General features: G+C 48.5%; 1 protein-coding gene across 2 annotated transcripts; it reads left to right on the forward strand.

The window, feature by feature from the left end:
• Positions 1-1,411: 1,411 nt before the first annotated feature.
• LOC140422680 (uncharacterized) lies at positions 1,412-12,522 on the forward strand. Of its 2 annotated transcripts, none has more exons than XM_072507650.1 (3): positions 1,412-1,559; positions 2,722-2,844; positions 11,059-12,522. In XM_072507650.1, exon 3 carries the CDS (start codon positions 11,174-11,176, stop codon positions 12,377-12,379), a length of 1,206 nt encoding a protein of 401 aa, XP_072363751.1. In that variant the 5' UTR covers positions 1,412-1,559; positions 2,722-2,844; positions 11,059-11,173; the 3' UTR covers positions 12,380-12,522. The 2 variants fall into 2 exon arrangements, with proteins under 2 accessions (XP_072363751.1, XP_072363750.1); XM_072507649.1 differs by having other exon boundaries at positions 1,413-1,559; positions 2,722-2,837.
• Positions 12,523-14,852: the final 2,330 nt, after the last annotated feature.

Genomic DNA, 14,852 nt, shown 5'->3' on the forward strand with positions numbered 1-14,852 from the left:
TAAAAGCCAGCGATTTAGCCCAGTGTGCTAAACCTCCAAGGGTCGGGGGAATGTCCCATCCCCCAGCAGCTTCTCAAACATGTCCGCGATGTATGCCCCAGCGTCCGTGATGTATGCCCCAGCAACCACTCCTTCAGACCCCTCCGGGAGCCCAACAATTCTCAATTTCTGCCGGCGAGACCTATTCTCTTGGTCCTCCACCTTCTCCAGGGGCTGCTTCTGCTGGTCTCTCAGCATCCCCACCTCCAACTCCACTGCAGTTTGATGTTCCTCCTGTTCAGCCAGTGCCTTCTCTACCTTCTGGATCGCCCAATCTTGGGCGTCCAATCTAAGCTCCAGCCGCTCAATTGACTCTTTTATCGGGTCCAAGCAGTCCATTTTCCGCTTAGCAAAGCCTTCCTGAATAACTTGCATCAGCTGCTCCAGAGACTGCTGGGTCGACAAACCAGAGGTCCGGTCCTCCGCCATGCTGTCTCCTGCTGCAGCTTCAGCCCAAGCCTTCTCTGTCTTTCTGTTTCTGCCTTGACGAGCACGTCTAGTCCTTCTCTCCATTCACCAATGTGGGAATTCAGTACACAATTGCCTCGGTCATCAGTTTTACAATTCAAGTCCGGTAGAAAATTGGGGGTAAAGGTCCAAAATGCTGACTCGAGTGGGAGCCAGCAAATGTGTGACTTACTTCTTCATAGCCGCCACCAGAAGTCCTCTTCTTCCCGCTGTTACCAGACTCCTAACCAACCCTCTTATGGACTGACCTCATTGACACTACACCTCCGTATGCTTCACCCAATGCCGCTGCTTACACAGTTACATTGTGTACCTTGTGTTGCCCTATTATGTGTCTTCTTTTATTCCCATTTCTTTTCATGTACTTAATGATCTGTTGAGCTGCTCGCAGAAAAATACTTTTCATTGTATCTCGGTACACATGACAATAAACAAATCCAATCCAATCCAATCCAATGATCAGTTGAATCCTCGTCCACACACAGAACACGTGTACAGTCTTTCCTTGCTGTCAATGGTGTGGTGTTCTTTCAGGCTGTGAAACTGGTTAAATCTCCTTCCACAGTTAGTTCACTGGAACTTTCTCGCTCGGGCATGTGCTGTGTGTGTGTCGGTGCTTTTCCAGTCACACTGATATTTGAAATCTTTGCCCACAGACAGAACAAACACATTGAAAGTTTGTGCTTTTTAGGTCGTAATGAATTGAGTGACACCGTCAGATCTCAATATGATGATTGGTTCGAGTTGTCCAGCTTCAATGGGCACTAGGACCCGCTGGGAAGAGAAACCTTCAGGGCCCGCCCAGGGCCTTCAGGGTCCTGTTGCATCAACAAGACGCCAGCGCATGCGCTCTGTTTCCCCAAGATGGCGGCTGTGAACCAGGGCCTGGTCCCGGGAGAGAGAGCTGACCGGCGGTGACGTGACCTGAGGATCACCACACCTCAGGCAAGGGGCCAGGTTGAGAAGGCGGTGCCTTCAGGAATAACTGGGAAGGTGATGTTTGGTCAGTTGCTGCAGTCTGTGTAGTGAAGGTGCTGTCACAGTGGTGTGAGGTAAGGAAGTACAGGATTATCACCCAGCAATGATGAATTAAGGGGAATGTAAATCCAGCTCAGGCTGCTTTCAGATTGGAAAGGGAGCTAAGGTGTGTCCTTAGAGCTGGTGAATGTTGGGGCTTTGGCACTTTCTCTATAGACTGAGGGCTGAGCGGTAACAGGCCTGGGTTACCGGCCGCCATCTTTACAATGGACAAGGTGCCACAGGGCGCATGCGCTGCGAGCCGGATGCCAACTCTCCCGGATTCACTGACTGGAGTCTCCAGAATTTTATTTTTTTGATTTTTTTTTTCATAAATTTAGAGTATCCAATTCATTTTTTCCAATTAAGGGGCAATTTTGTCTGGCCAATCCACCTACCCTGCAAATCTTTGGGTTGTGGGGGTAAAACCCATGCAAACATGGGGAGAATGTGCAAACTCCACAAGGACAGTGACCCAGAGCAGGGATCGAACCGAGGGTCCTCAGCGCCATGAGCCATCAGGGATAGCCCACTGTGCTGCCCCCAAATTTTATTTTGACAATTTGTGGAAGTCATTGGCTGGGTCAACATTTATTGCCCATCCCTAATTTTCCTTGAACTGAGTGGCTTGCTCGGCCATCTCGGAGGGCATTTAAAGAATCAACCACATTGCTGTGGTTTGGAATCGTGTCGGCCAGACCAGGTAAGGATAGATTATTTCCTTCACTGAAGGACATGAGTGAACAGATGGGTCTTTACAACAATTGACAATGGTTTCATGGTCATCAGTAGACTTGCAATGAATTCAAATTTTACCTTCTGTCTCGGTGAGATTCATACTTAGGAAATCATTAGGACAGTGGAAAATATTTTTGGATCTTTGGAAAATGATTAGGATAGTAAAAAATATTTTTTTGAACATTTCTCTTCAGCGGATATAAATTATTGAAAATGGGATAAAGGTTGATTGGCTGACAGTCAAACACTGTCCTGTGAGGTAATGAGTCCTTTTGCTTCCCAATTGGCCGAGGAAGGCAATGTGTCACAAGGATGGATGTGTTGACCGATTAATGGCTGGAGGATGGGGGCTGGGTCATGTGATCAAACCTCCAGGAATACATTTAATCAAAGTTGGCGAGGAGAGAATGTTGTGAATTTCTATCCTAAACTGACAGTGAGGTTTCTGTAAATTTACAGGATACTGGAAGTGGAGGTTTAACAGACGGGAAATGCAAACCAAACGTCACATTGCAATCTGACAGAGTCACTCGGTTCATCAGAAACTGAATATCAGCAGCATCTGGGTGTGGAAGGTAAAAGGTTTGTCTGTTCTGTCTGTGAGTGAAGATTTCAGGTCTCACTGTGATTAGAAAAGCCCCGAGATTCACAAACCTGGAGAACTGTGTTCAGTTCTGGACAACAAACATGAGGAAGGATAGAATGGCCTCGGAGGGAGTGCAGCACAGATTTATCTGAACCCCCCGGGGTTAAATTACAAAACTAGATTGCACAAAAAAATCTGTAATTGTGGGACAGAGAAAAGCATTCGGTCCATGCCAGCTCTCTAATCGACATGGTAGCACCATTGCTTCACAGCGCCAGGGAACCCGGTTTCTTTCCCGGCTTGGGTCACTGAATGGGTGGAGTCTGCACGTTCTCCCCGTGTCTGCGTGGGTTTCCTCCGGGTGCTCCGGTTTCCTCCCACAAGTCCCGGAAGATGTGCTTGCTAGGTGAATTGGACATTCTGAATTCTCCCTGTGTCTACCCAAAAGGTGCCGGAATGTGGCGACAAGGGGCTTTTCACAGGAACTTCATTGCAGTGTTAATGTAACAATAGAACATAGAACAGTACAGCACAGAACAGGCCTTTCAGCCCTCGATGTTGTGCCGAGCATTGTCCAAAACCAAGATCAAGCTATCCCACTCCCTGTCATTCTGGTGTGCTCCATGTGCCTATCCAATAACCGCTTGAAAGTTCCTAAAGTGTCCGACTCCACTATCACAGCAGGCAGTCCATTCCACCCCCGAACCACTCTGAGTAAAGAACCTACCTCGGAAATCCTCCTATATCTCCAACCCTGAATCTTATAGTTATACCCGTTGTAACAGCTACCTCCACCCGAGGAAATAGTCTCTGAACGTCCACTCTACCTGTCCCCCTGATCATCTTATAAACCTCCATTAAGTCACCTCTCAGCCTCCTCCACTCCAAAGAGAAAAGCCCTAGCTCCCTCAACCTTTCCTCATAAGACCTATTCTGCAAACCAGGCAGCATTCTGGTAAATCTCCTTTGCACCCCTTCCAATGCTTCCACATCCTTCCTATAATGAGGTGACCAGAACTGCACACAATACTCCAAATGTGGTCTCACACAATCATGTATAGTTGCAGCATAACCCCGCGGCTCTTAAACTCAAGCCCCCTTTAATAAACGTTAACACACTATAAGCCTTCTTTACTGCTCTATCCATTTGAGTGGCAACCTTCAGGGATCTGTGGACATGAACCCCAAGATCTCTCTGTTCCTCCACATTCCTCAGAACCCTGCCATTGACCCTGTAATCCGCATTCAAATTTTTTCTACCAAAATGAATCACCTCGCACTTATCAGGGTTAAACTCCATCTGCCATTTTTCGGCCCAGCTCTGCATCCTATTAATGTCTCTTTGCAGCCGACAACAGCCCTCCACCTCATCCACTACTCCACCAATCTTGGTGTCATCAGCAAATTTACTGACCCACCCTTCAGCCCCCTCCTCCAAGTCATTGATAAAAATCACAAATAGCAGAGGACCCAGCACTGATCCCTGTGGTACACAGCTGGTAACTGGTCTCCAGTCTGAAAATTTCCCATCCACCACCACCCTCTGAATTCTATGTGATTGCGAGTTACTTATCCAATTGGCCAAATTTCCCTCTATCCGACACCTCCTTACTTTCTTCATGAGCCGACCATGGGGAATCTTATCAACGCCTTACTAAAATCCATGTATACAACATCAACTGCTCTACCTTCATCTACACACTTCGTTACCTCCTCAAAGAATTCAATCAAATTTGTGAGGCAAGACCTACCCTACATGAATCCGTGTTGACTATCCCGGATTAAGCTGCGTCTTTCCAAATGGTTATAAATCCTATCCTTCAGGACCTTTTCCATTATCTTACCGACCACCGAAGTAAGACTAACTGGCCTACAATTACCAGGGTCATTCCTATTCCCTTTCTTGAACAGAGGACCAACATTCAACACTTTCTGGCACTATCCCCGTGGACAGTGAGGACCCAAAGGTCAAAGCCAAAGGCTCTGCAATCTCATCCCTTGCCTCCCAAAGAATCCTTGGATATATCCCATCTGGACCAGGGGACTTGTCGACCGTCAGGTTTTTCAAAATTGCAAATACATTCTTCCTCAGAACATCTATCTCCTCCAGCCTACCTGCCTGTATCACACACTCATCCCCAAAAACATGGTCCCTCTCCTTTGTGAACACTGAAGAAAAGTATTAATTCAAGGCCCCTCCTATCTCTTCTGGCTCCATGCACAAGTTCCCACTACTGTCCTTGACAGGCCCTACCGTCACCCTGGTCATTCTTTTATTTCTCACATAAGAGTAAAATGCCTTGGGGTTTTCCTTGATCCAACCCGCCAAGGACTTCTCATGCCCCCTCCTAGCTCTCTTAAGCCCTTTTTTCAGCTCATTCCTTGCTACCTTATAACTCTCAAGCGACCCTACTAAACCTTGTTTTCTCATCCTGACATACTTCCTTTTTCCTCTTGACAAGACATTCAACCTCTTTTGTGAACCATGGTTCCCTCACACGGCCATTTTCACCCTGCCTGACAGGGACATGCCTATCAAGGACACGCAGTATTTGTTCCTTGAACAAGTTCCACTTTTCATTTGTGCCTTTCCCTGACAGTTTCTGTTCCCATCTTATGCTCCCCAATTCTTGCCTAATCGCATCATAATTACCTCTCCCCCAATTATAAACCTTGCCCTATCGTCTGGCCCTATCCCTCTCCATTGCAATAATGAAAGACACCGAATTGTGGTCACTATCTCCAAAGTGCTCTCCCACAAACAAATCTAACACTTGGCCCTGTTCATTACCCAGTATCAAATCCAATGTGACCCCCCCTCTTGTCGGCCTATCCACACTGTACAAAAACTGCCCCATCCGAACTGTTCGACTTATAGAGGTTCCAATCAATATTTTGAAAGTTAAAGTCACCCATGACAACTACCCTGAGACCTCCACACCTATCCATAATCTGTTTTGCAATTTCTTCCTCCACATCTCTATTACTATTTGGGGGCCTATAGAAAACTCCCAACAATGTGACCGCTCCTTTCCTATTTCTAACTTCAACCCATATTACCTCAGTAGGCAGATCCCCTTCAAACTGCCTTTCTGCAGCCGTTAAACTATCCTTGATTAACAATGCTACTCCTCCACCTCTTTTATCACCTTCCCTACTCTTACTGAAACATCTATACCCCGGAACTTCCAACAACCATTCCTGTCCGTGTTCTAACCATGTCTCCGAAATGGCCACAACATCGTAGTCCCAAGTACCAACCTACGCTCCAATTTCACCTACCTTATTCCGGATGCTCCTTGCATTGAAGTAGACACACCTCAACCCATCTTTCTGTCTGCCGGTACACTCCTGCGACCTTGATACCCTCCTCAGTACCTCACTACTCTCAACACTGGCTTCTGGACTACAGCTCGTTTTCCCAGCCCCCTGACAAATTAGTTTAAAACCCCCGAAGAGCCGTAGCAAATTTCCCTCCCAGGATATTGGTGCCCCTCTGGTTCAGGTGCAAACCGTCCTGTCTGTACAGGTCCCACCTTCCCCAGAATGTTTTCCAATTATCCACGTACCTAAAACCCTCCCTCCTACACCATCCCTGCAGCCACGTGTTTATCTGCACTCTCTCCCTGTTCCTCACCTCGCTAGCACGTGGCACCGGCAACAAACCAGAGATGACAACATGGTTTGTCCTGGCTCTCAGCTTCCTCCCTAGCTCCCTTAGTTCCTGGTTTAAATCCCCGTCCCTTCTCTTACCTATGTCGTTGGTACTGATCTGTACCACGACTTGTGACTGCTCCCCCTCCCCTTTAAGGATTCTGAAAACGCGGTCAGAGGCGTCATGGACCCTGGCACCCGGGAGGCAACATACCATCCGTGAGTCTCTTTCGCTGCCACAGAACCGTCTATCTGTCCCTCTAACTATCGAGTCCCCAATAACTATTGCTCTCCTGCTCTCCCTCCTTCCCTTCTGAGCCACAGGGACGAACTCAGTGCTGGAGATCCGTTCACCGTGGCTTACCCCTGGTAGCTCGTCCCTCAACAGTATCCAAAACGGCATACTTGTTACTGAGGGGAATGACCACAGAGGATCCCGGCACTGACTGCTTCCTCCCAGCCCCTCTCACCGTCACCGTCTTGATTCTTCGGAGTAACTACATTCCTGAAGCTACTTTCTATGATCACCTCTGCCTCCCGAATGATCCGAAGTTCATCCAGTTCCAGTTCCTTAACGCGGTTTCTGAGGAGCTGGAGATGGGTGCACTTCCCACAGGTGAAATCAGCAGGGACACTGACGGCGTCCCTCACCTCAAACATTCATACCTGTGAGACTAATAAAGATTACTGTTATTATCTGGAACAATCCAGTCAGTCTCATTCTGCTGCTGTATCCCTGTATCCTAACAGCTTTATTTCTCTCAGGTTTCTATCCAATTTTTTAAAAAATCATTCATTGGTGTCTATTTCTAAACTCGGTCATAAGCAGCAAGGTTCAGGTAATTGCCACTGGCTGTGTAAAAACATTCTTCCTCATACCTCCTGGACCATTTACATGCATAGATACGGAGCAACGTAGAAAATAGGAGCAGGAGGAGACCATTTGGCCCTTCGAAACTGCTCCACCATCCATTACGATCAGAGCTGATTAAGCTCAATAGCCTAATCCCGCTTTCCCCCCATATCCTTTGATCCCTTTCACCCTCATTGCTGTATCTAACTGCTTCTTGAAAACATGAAATGTTTTGGTCTCAATTCTTCCTGTGGTGATGAATTCCACAGGCTCACCACTCTCTGGTTGAAGACATTTCTCCTCACCTCTGTCCTAAATGGTCTGTCATAGAACATAGAACATAGAGTGCAGAAGGAGGCCATTCACCCATCGAGTCTGCACCGACCCACTTAAATCCTCACTTCCACCCAATCCCCGTAACCCAATAACCCCTCCTAACCTTTTTGGACACTAAGGACAATTTAGCGTGGCCAATCCACCTAACCTGCACATCTTTGGACTGTGGGAGGAAGGCGGAGCATCAGGAGGAAACCCACGCAGACACGGGGAGAACGTGCAGACGCCGCACAGACAGTAACTCAGCAGGGAATCGAACCTGGGACCCTGGCGCTGTGAAGCCACAGTGCTAGCCACTTGTGCTGCCCATGCTATCCCGTATCCTCAGATTGTGACCCCGGGTTCTGGACACACCCACCATCGGGAACATTCTTCCCGAATCTAATCTGTCTCGCCCTGTTAGAATGTTATAGGTTTTTTTAAAATATAAATTTAGAGTGCCCAATTCTTTTTTTTCCCAATTAAGGGGTAATTTTAGCATGGCCAATCTACCTACCCTGCACATCTTTGTGTTGTGGGGGTGGGACCCACACAGACACAGGGAGAATGCGCAAACTCTACACGGACAGTGACCCAGGGCCGGGATCGAACCTAGGTCCTTGGTGACGTGAGGCAACAGTGCTAACCACTGCGCCATCGTGCAGCCCACATTCTATAGGTTTCTATGAGATTCCTCCTCATTCTTCTGAACTCCAGTGAATACAATCCTAACTGATTCAATCTCTCATACATCAGTCCCACCATCCCAGGAATCAGCCTGGCAAAACTTTGCTGCTCTTTCTCTTTAGCAAGATCATCTTTCCTCAGATAAGGAGACTAATACTGCACACAATATTCCAGGTGTGGCCTCACCAAGGCCCTGTATAATTGCAGCAAGACATCCCTGCTCCTCGACTCAAATCCTCTTGCTATGAAGGCCAAAAAACCACTTGCCTTCTTTACCGCATGCTGTACCTGCATGTTTCCACACAAACTAGGAGCAGGCCACTCGGCCCCTCGAGCCTGCTCCTTACACACAAACTAGGAGTCGACCCCTCGAGCCTGCTCCTTACACACAAACTAGGAGCCAGCCTCTTGAGCCTGCTCCTTACACACAAACTAGGAGTCGGCCCCTCGAGTCTGCTCCTTACACACAAACTAGGAGTCGGCCCCTCGAGCCTGCCCCTTACACACAAACTAGGAGTCGGCCCCTCGAGCCTGCTCCTTACGCACAAACTAGGAGTCGGCCCCTCGAGCCTGCTCCTTACACACAAACTAGGAGTCGACCCCTCGAGCCTGCTCCTTACACACAAACTAGGAGCCAGCCTCTTGAGCCTGCTCCTTACACACAAACTAGGAGTCGGCCCCTCGAGCCTGCTCCTTACACACAAACTAGGAGTCAGCCCCTCGAGCCTGCCCCTTACACACAAACTAGGAGTCGGCCCCTCGAGCCTGCTCCTTACACACAAACTAGGAGTCGGCCCCTTGAGCCTGCTCCTTACACACAAACTAGGAGTCGGCCCCTCGAGCCTGCTCCTTACACACAAACTAGGAGTCGGCCCCTCGAGCCTGCTCCTTACACACAAACTAGGAGTCGGCCCCTTGAGCCTGCTCCTTACACACAAACTAGGAGTCGGCCCCTCGAGCCTGCTCCTTACACACAAACTGGGAGTCGGCTCCTCGAGCCTGCTCCATCATACAATAATTTTAACCTCAACTCCATGTTCCTGCCGACCCCGATAACCTTTCACCCCCTTGCTTATCGAGAATCTATCCATCTCTGCCTTAAAAATATTCAAGGACTCGACTTCCACTGCGTTTTAAGGACGCAAGATCTAAGTCATAGAATCCCCACAGTGCAGAAGGAGCCCAAGTCAGCACCAACCCCCGAAACCCCCCCCCCATCCCACCCTGCCCCATCCTCACATCCCACCCAACGTGCACATCTTTGGAGATGAAGAGGCAATTTAGCACCTAACCTGCAAATCTTTGAACTGTGTGAGGAAACCGGAGCACCCGGAAGAAACCCACACAGACAAGGGAAGAATGTGCAAACTCCACACAGTCATCCAGGGTCAGGCGTGAACCTGGGTCCCTGGTGCTGTGATGCAGCAGCGCTAACCACTGTGCCACCCCCTCTTTTACAACCCTTGAGCGAAAAAAAAATCCTTATCCCCATCTGAAATGGGTGACCCCTCACTTTCCAACAGTGACCCCCTTGTTCCAGATTCTCCCACAAGAGGAAACATCCTCTCCACATCCACCCTGTCAAAACCCCTCAGGATCTTGTATTGTTCAATCCAGGTTTTACCCAAAACTTTGAATCTGTGTCCCGGCTGCTTGTACGATCAGTGAATGGAAACAGTGTTTCTTTGTCCACCCGATGGAAACCTGGCATAATCTTGTGTCCCTGAATCAAATCTCCCCTCAACCTCCTTTGCTGGAACCATTCTGGTAAATCTCCTCTGCGCCTTCTCCAAGAATCTTCACATTCTTCCTGAAGAGTGGTGACCAGAGCTTTAGAAAGATTCATAGCATAGAATTAGAACCATAGAATTCCTGCAGTGCAGAAGGAGGCCATTCGGCCCATCAAGTGTGTACTGATTCACTGAAAGGGCACCCTGCCTAGGCCCACACCCCTACCCTGTCACCCCATAGCCCCACCGAACCTGCACATCCCTGGATACTAAGGGGCAATTTATCAAGGCCAATCCATCTAACTTGCTCCCCTATCAGCCTCCCCAAACAGGCGCCGGAATGTGGCGACTAGGGGCTTTGGGGCTGGTACAGCACAGTGGGTTAAGACAGATGGATTGTAATGCAGAACAAGACCAGCAGCGCGGGTTCAAGTCCCGTACCGGCCTCCTCGAACAGGCGCCGGAATGTGGCGACTAGGGGCTTTTCACAGTAACTTAACTGAAGCCTACTTGTGACAATAAGTGATTATTATTATCATTATTTTTTGGTCTGTTGGAGGAATCCTGAGCACCGGGTGGAAACCCACGCAGACACGGGGAGAAAGTGCAAACTCCACACAGACAATCATCAAGGCCAGAATTGAACCCGAGTCCTTGGCATTGTGAAGCAGCAGTGCTAATCACTGTGCCACCGGAAGCATAGTTTCTGTGTCAGTTATGAAGCTCAAGGTCGAATTTGCTTTGCCAACTACTCTCTTAATATGTCTTGTAGATATACAAAATCTCTCTTCACCTCTTCCTCTCTCCTCCCAAAGAGGCCAGTTGGGTTTTTACAACAATCCAGCAGTTTTCATGGTGTCTTTTCCCAGTGCCGGCCCCACAAATGACCAGATTCATTCAGCTCAATTTCACAACCTGCCTTTGTGTTTTTGTGGGTTCTCTCTCACTCCCTATTTTCTGTTTTCAATCAGTTTCACAGGGTGTTCGAAGGTGAGACTTCAAGATCCGGAAACACAAACCAAGCATCACATCAGGGTCTGACAGAGTCCTCAATTTATCATTGCTGAATATCATGAGATTTTGAACATGGAAGGAAAAAGCACCGTTCACAGTGGGGAGAAACCATACTCGTGTTGTGTGTGTGGACGAGGATTCAGTCGATCATCAGGCCTCACAAGACACAAATGGAGTCACACGGAGGAGAAACCGTGGAAATGTGCGGACTGTGGGAAAGGATTCACTTATCCATCCAAGCTGGAAACTCATCGACGCAGTCACACTGGGGAGAGACCATTCATCTGCTCCACGTGTGGGAAGGGATTCACTCAGCCATCCGCTCTGTCCACACACCAGCGACTTCACTCCAGGAAGAGACCATTCACCTGCTCCACATGTGGGAAAGGATTTACTATTTCAGCCCACTTGCTGAGTCACCAGCTAGTTCACACTGATGAGAAACCGTTTCAATGTCCAGACTGCGGGAGGTGCTATAAAAGATCTGGGGATCTGATGTGCCATCAACGTGTTCACACTGACGAGAGACCATTCAGGTGCTCTCAGTGTGGGACTGGGTTCAGACGATCGTCTAACCTCACTGTACATCAGCGAACTCACACAGTGGAGAGGCCATTCGTCTGCACCAAGTGTGGGAAGAGATTCACTCAGTCATCCGACCTGCAGAAGCACCAGCGAATTCACACTGGGGAGAGACCGTTTCAATGTCCAGACTGCGAGAAGTGCTGTAAACGTTTTGGGGAACTGTTACAACATCAACGTGTTCACACTGACGAGAGACAGTTTAGGTGCTCTCACTGCGGGACTGGGTTCAGACGATCATCTCATCTCACTGTACATCAGCGAACTCACACTGGGGAGAGACCATTCACCTGCTCAGAGTGTGGGAAGGGATTCACTCAGTCAGCAGAACTTCTGAATCACCAGCGAATTCACACTGATGAGAGACCATTTCATTGTCCAGACTGCGGGAATTGTTATAAACGTTCTGGGGATCTGATGCGCCATCAACGTGTTCACACTGACAAGAGACCGTTTAGGTGCTCTCATTGTGGGACTGGGTTCAGACAATCGTCTCACCTCACTGCACATCAGCGAATTCACACTGGGGAGAGGCCATTCGCCTGCTCCTGGTGTGGGAAGGGATTCACTCAGTCATCCGCCCTGCAGAAGCACCAGCGAGTTCACACTGGGGAGAGACCGTTCACCTGTTCCAAGTGTAGGAAGGGATTCACCACTTCATCCCTCCTGCTGAAACACCAACGAGGCCACAAATAACGACAGTGATTGGATTTTGCTGTTCCTCACAGACAGGACTGAACCATGTTCATTTGGGTCTCTTTCTGCTGATAACAAACTCCAGCCCATTTACAGGGGCTAATATTCTGGCTAAAAGTCTAATAAATTAGATTTGTGTGAAATATGCAGTGTGCTGAAAGTTTTTAATTACTCTGACACAAGTTAGTTCCTTTTGAAGTAATCTCGCTCTCCCGTCTCTTCCATCCTCACCTCCAACAAGAAGTGTGAGGAGCTTCTTTGTGACTGAGATTGAGTAAATCCGATCAGCCGCCTCTGCTGCTTCCCTCCCTTCCACGAGCCCACCGTACCAAACTGTCTCTAAATGTCATCCTTTCCCGAGCCCTGAACCCTCATCTTTCTCTAGTTTCTCTCCCAGCTCCCCTCATGCCATCTCAGAGCTCATCTTGTCCATGAGACCCAGCTCCTGCTCCATCAACCCTATTCCCACTGATCTACTGATCAGCCAACTACCCTGTGTCCACGGATATTGTCAACATTTCTCTCTCTTCAGGTACTGTCCCTCTGTCCTTCAAATCTGCCATCATGACCCCCTCAATAAAACAAACCCTTGACCCTGTCATCCTTACAAATTACTGCCCCATCTTCAACCTCCCTCTCCTCACAAACTCTTTGAACATGTTGTCCCTCCCAAATCCTTGCCCATCTTTCCCAGAATTCCCATGTTTGAATCCCTTCAATCAGGTCTCTGCCCTGTCACAGTGAAATACAAGAGACAAACAGAATCTTACCCGGAGAGAAAGAGACATTCCGGGAGCTTGGATCCAACACGGATATGTCCATAAGACCAGAAGACTAGGGTAGCAGCACAGTCATTATCGAGAAACAACAATACCTGCTGGAGACAGACAGACAACTAAACAACACGAATCACAACACCAAACTACCTAGACCCATATACCCGGGACAGGAAGGAGAATTGGAGACGGACTGGAAGAACTCAAAGACTCCAGACATATTAACCAAAGAAAACAGGTAGAACCAAGGAAGTTCTACCTGCTCCCTAAAATACCCAAACATCCAAACACATGGACAGTACCAGGGAAATACCACAAGACAGACCCACTGGGTCAAGACTGTGGGAGAGAAAATCCAACAGAATCATAGAATTTACAGTGCAGAAAGAGGCAATTTGGCCCATTTAGCCTGTACCGGCCCTCAGAAAGAGTACCCTACTTAAGCCCATCCTAGTAACTCACCTAACCTTTACTTGGACACTAAGCGGCCAATAGACCTTAACTCTTTGGACGGTGGGAGAAAACTGGAGCACCCGGAGGGAAGAGACACGGGGAAAATGTGCAAACTTTACCCAGTCACTCAAGGCTGAAAAAGCTGAAACATCAACACACTGCTCCTGGTGGTTGATGGTATCGTGGTTCAATAAATATAATCAGTGGATTAAAAATGTGTGTAATATATAGTAAAACAGAAAATGCGAGATTAACTCAACAGGTCTGGTAGTATCATCGAATCCCTAAAGTGCAGAAGGAGGCCATACGGTCCATCGCGTTTGCACCAACCCTACAAAAGAGCGTCCCACCCAGGTGCACTTCCCCACCCTCTCCCCATAACCCACTTCACCTTTGGACACTAAGGAGCAATTTAGCATAGCCAATCCATCAAGCCTACACATTCTCGTGGGAGAAAACTGGAGCACCCAGAGGGAACCACACAGACACGGGAAGAATGTGCAAACTCCACGCAGTCATCCAAGGCCGGAATTGAACCCTGGTCACTGGCCCTGTGAGGCAGCAGTGCTAACCATTGTGCCACATCTGTGATGAGAGAAACAGAGTTAATGTTTGTTGTTCCTTGTAACAGTTCTGTAGAAGGATCAATGGATTCTAAAAAAGTCCATTGAAGTCGAAATAAGACGTTTTTGTCCATTGAAGCGGTTTGACACAGGAACAAGTTTCACTCTGTGTGAAGCTCCAGTTTCATTCACACACAGCCCACAGTCTGATTGGCTGAAGGACCAGAATCCATCCCGTCCTCCCAATCTTCCCGTTGGTCAACCCCTCTCAGACAGGAAATGAGGTTGTGGAACCCGTGCGCACGTGGCTAATGGGAAGAACTCAAAATGATGCAGTCTCAGCCAATGAGGGAGATCTGAGCAGCAACGCCCCTCATTCACTCCAATTGGGTGGAGGACCAGCTGCTGTCGTTCGGTCCTGCAGTCCCGCCTCCTCTTCCTATTGGTGCAAAGCTACTGTCAATCACTCGCCGGGCATTGTGATGTGGAGCATGCGCAGTGCGGCTCATGCCCACGGACAGACGCTTGTTTGTCTCATCTTCAGGCCATGATGTTGGGTGGGGTTACTGGATTATGGGGATAGGGTGCAGGTGTGTACCTTGGGTAGGGTGCTCTTTCCAAGAGCCGGTGCAGACTCGATGGGCCGAATGGCCTCCTTCTGCACTGTAAATTCTATGAAAT

This window comes from Scyliorhinus torazame, chromosome 5 (genome assembly GCF_047496885.1).
Source record: "Scyliorhinus torazame isolate Kashiwa2021f chromosome 5, sScyTor2.1, whole genome shotgun sequence".
Classification (NCBI taxonomy): domain Eukaryota; kingdom Metazoa; phylum Chordata; class Chondrichthyes; order Carcharhiniformes; family Scyliorhinidae; genus Scyliorhinus; species Scyliorhinus torazame.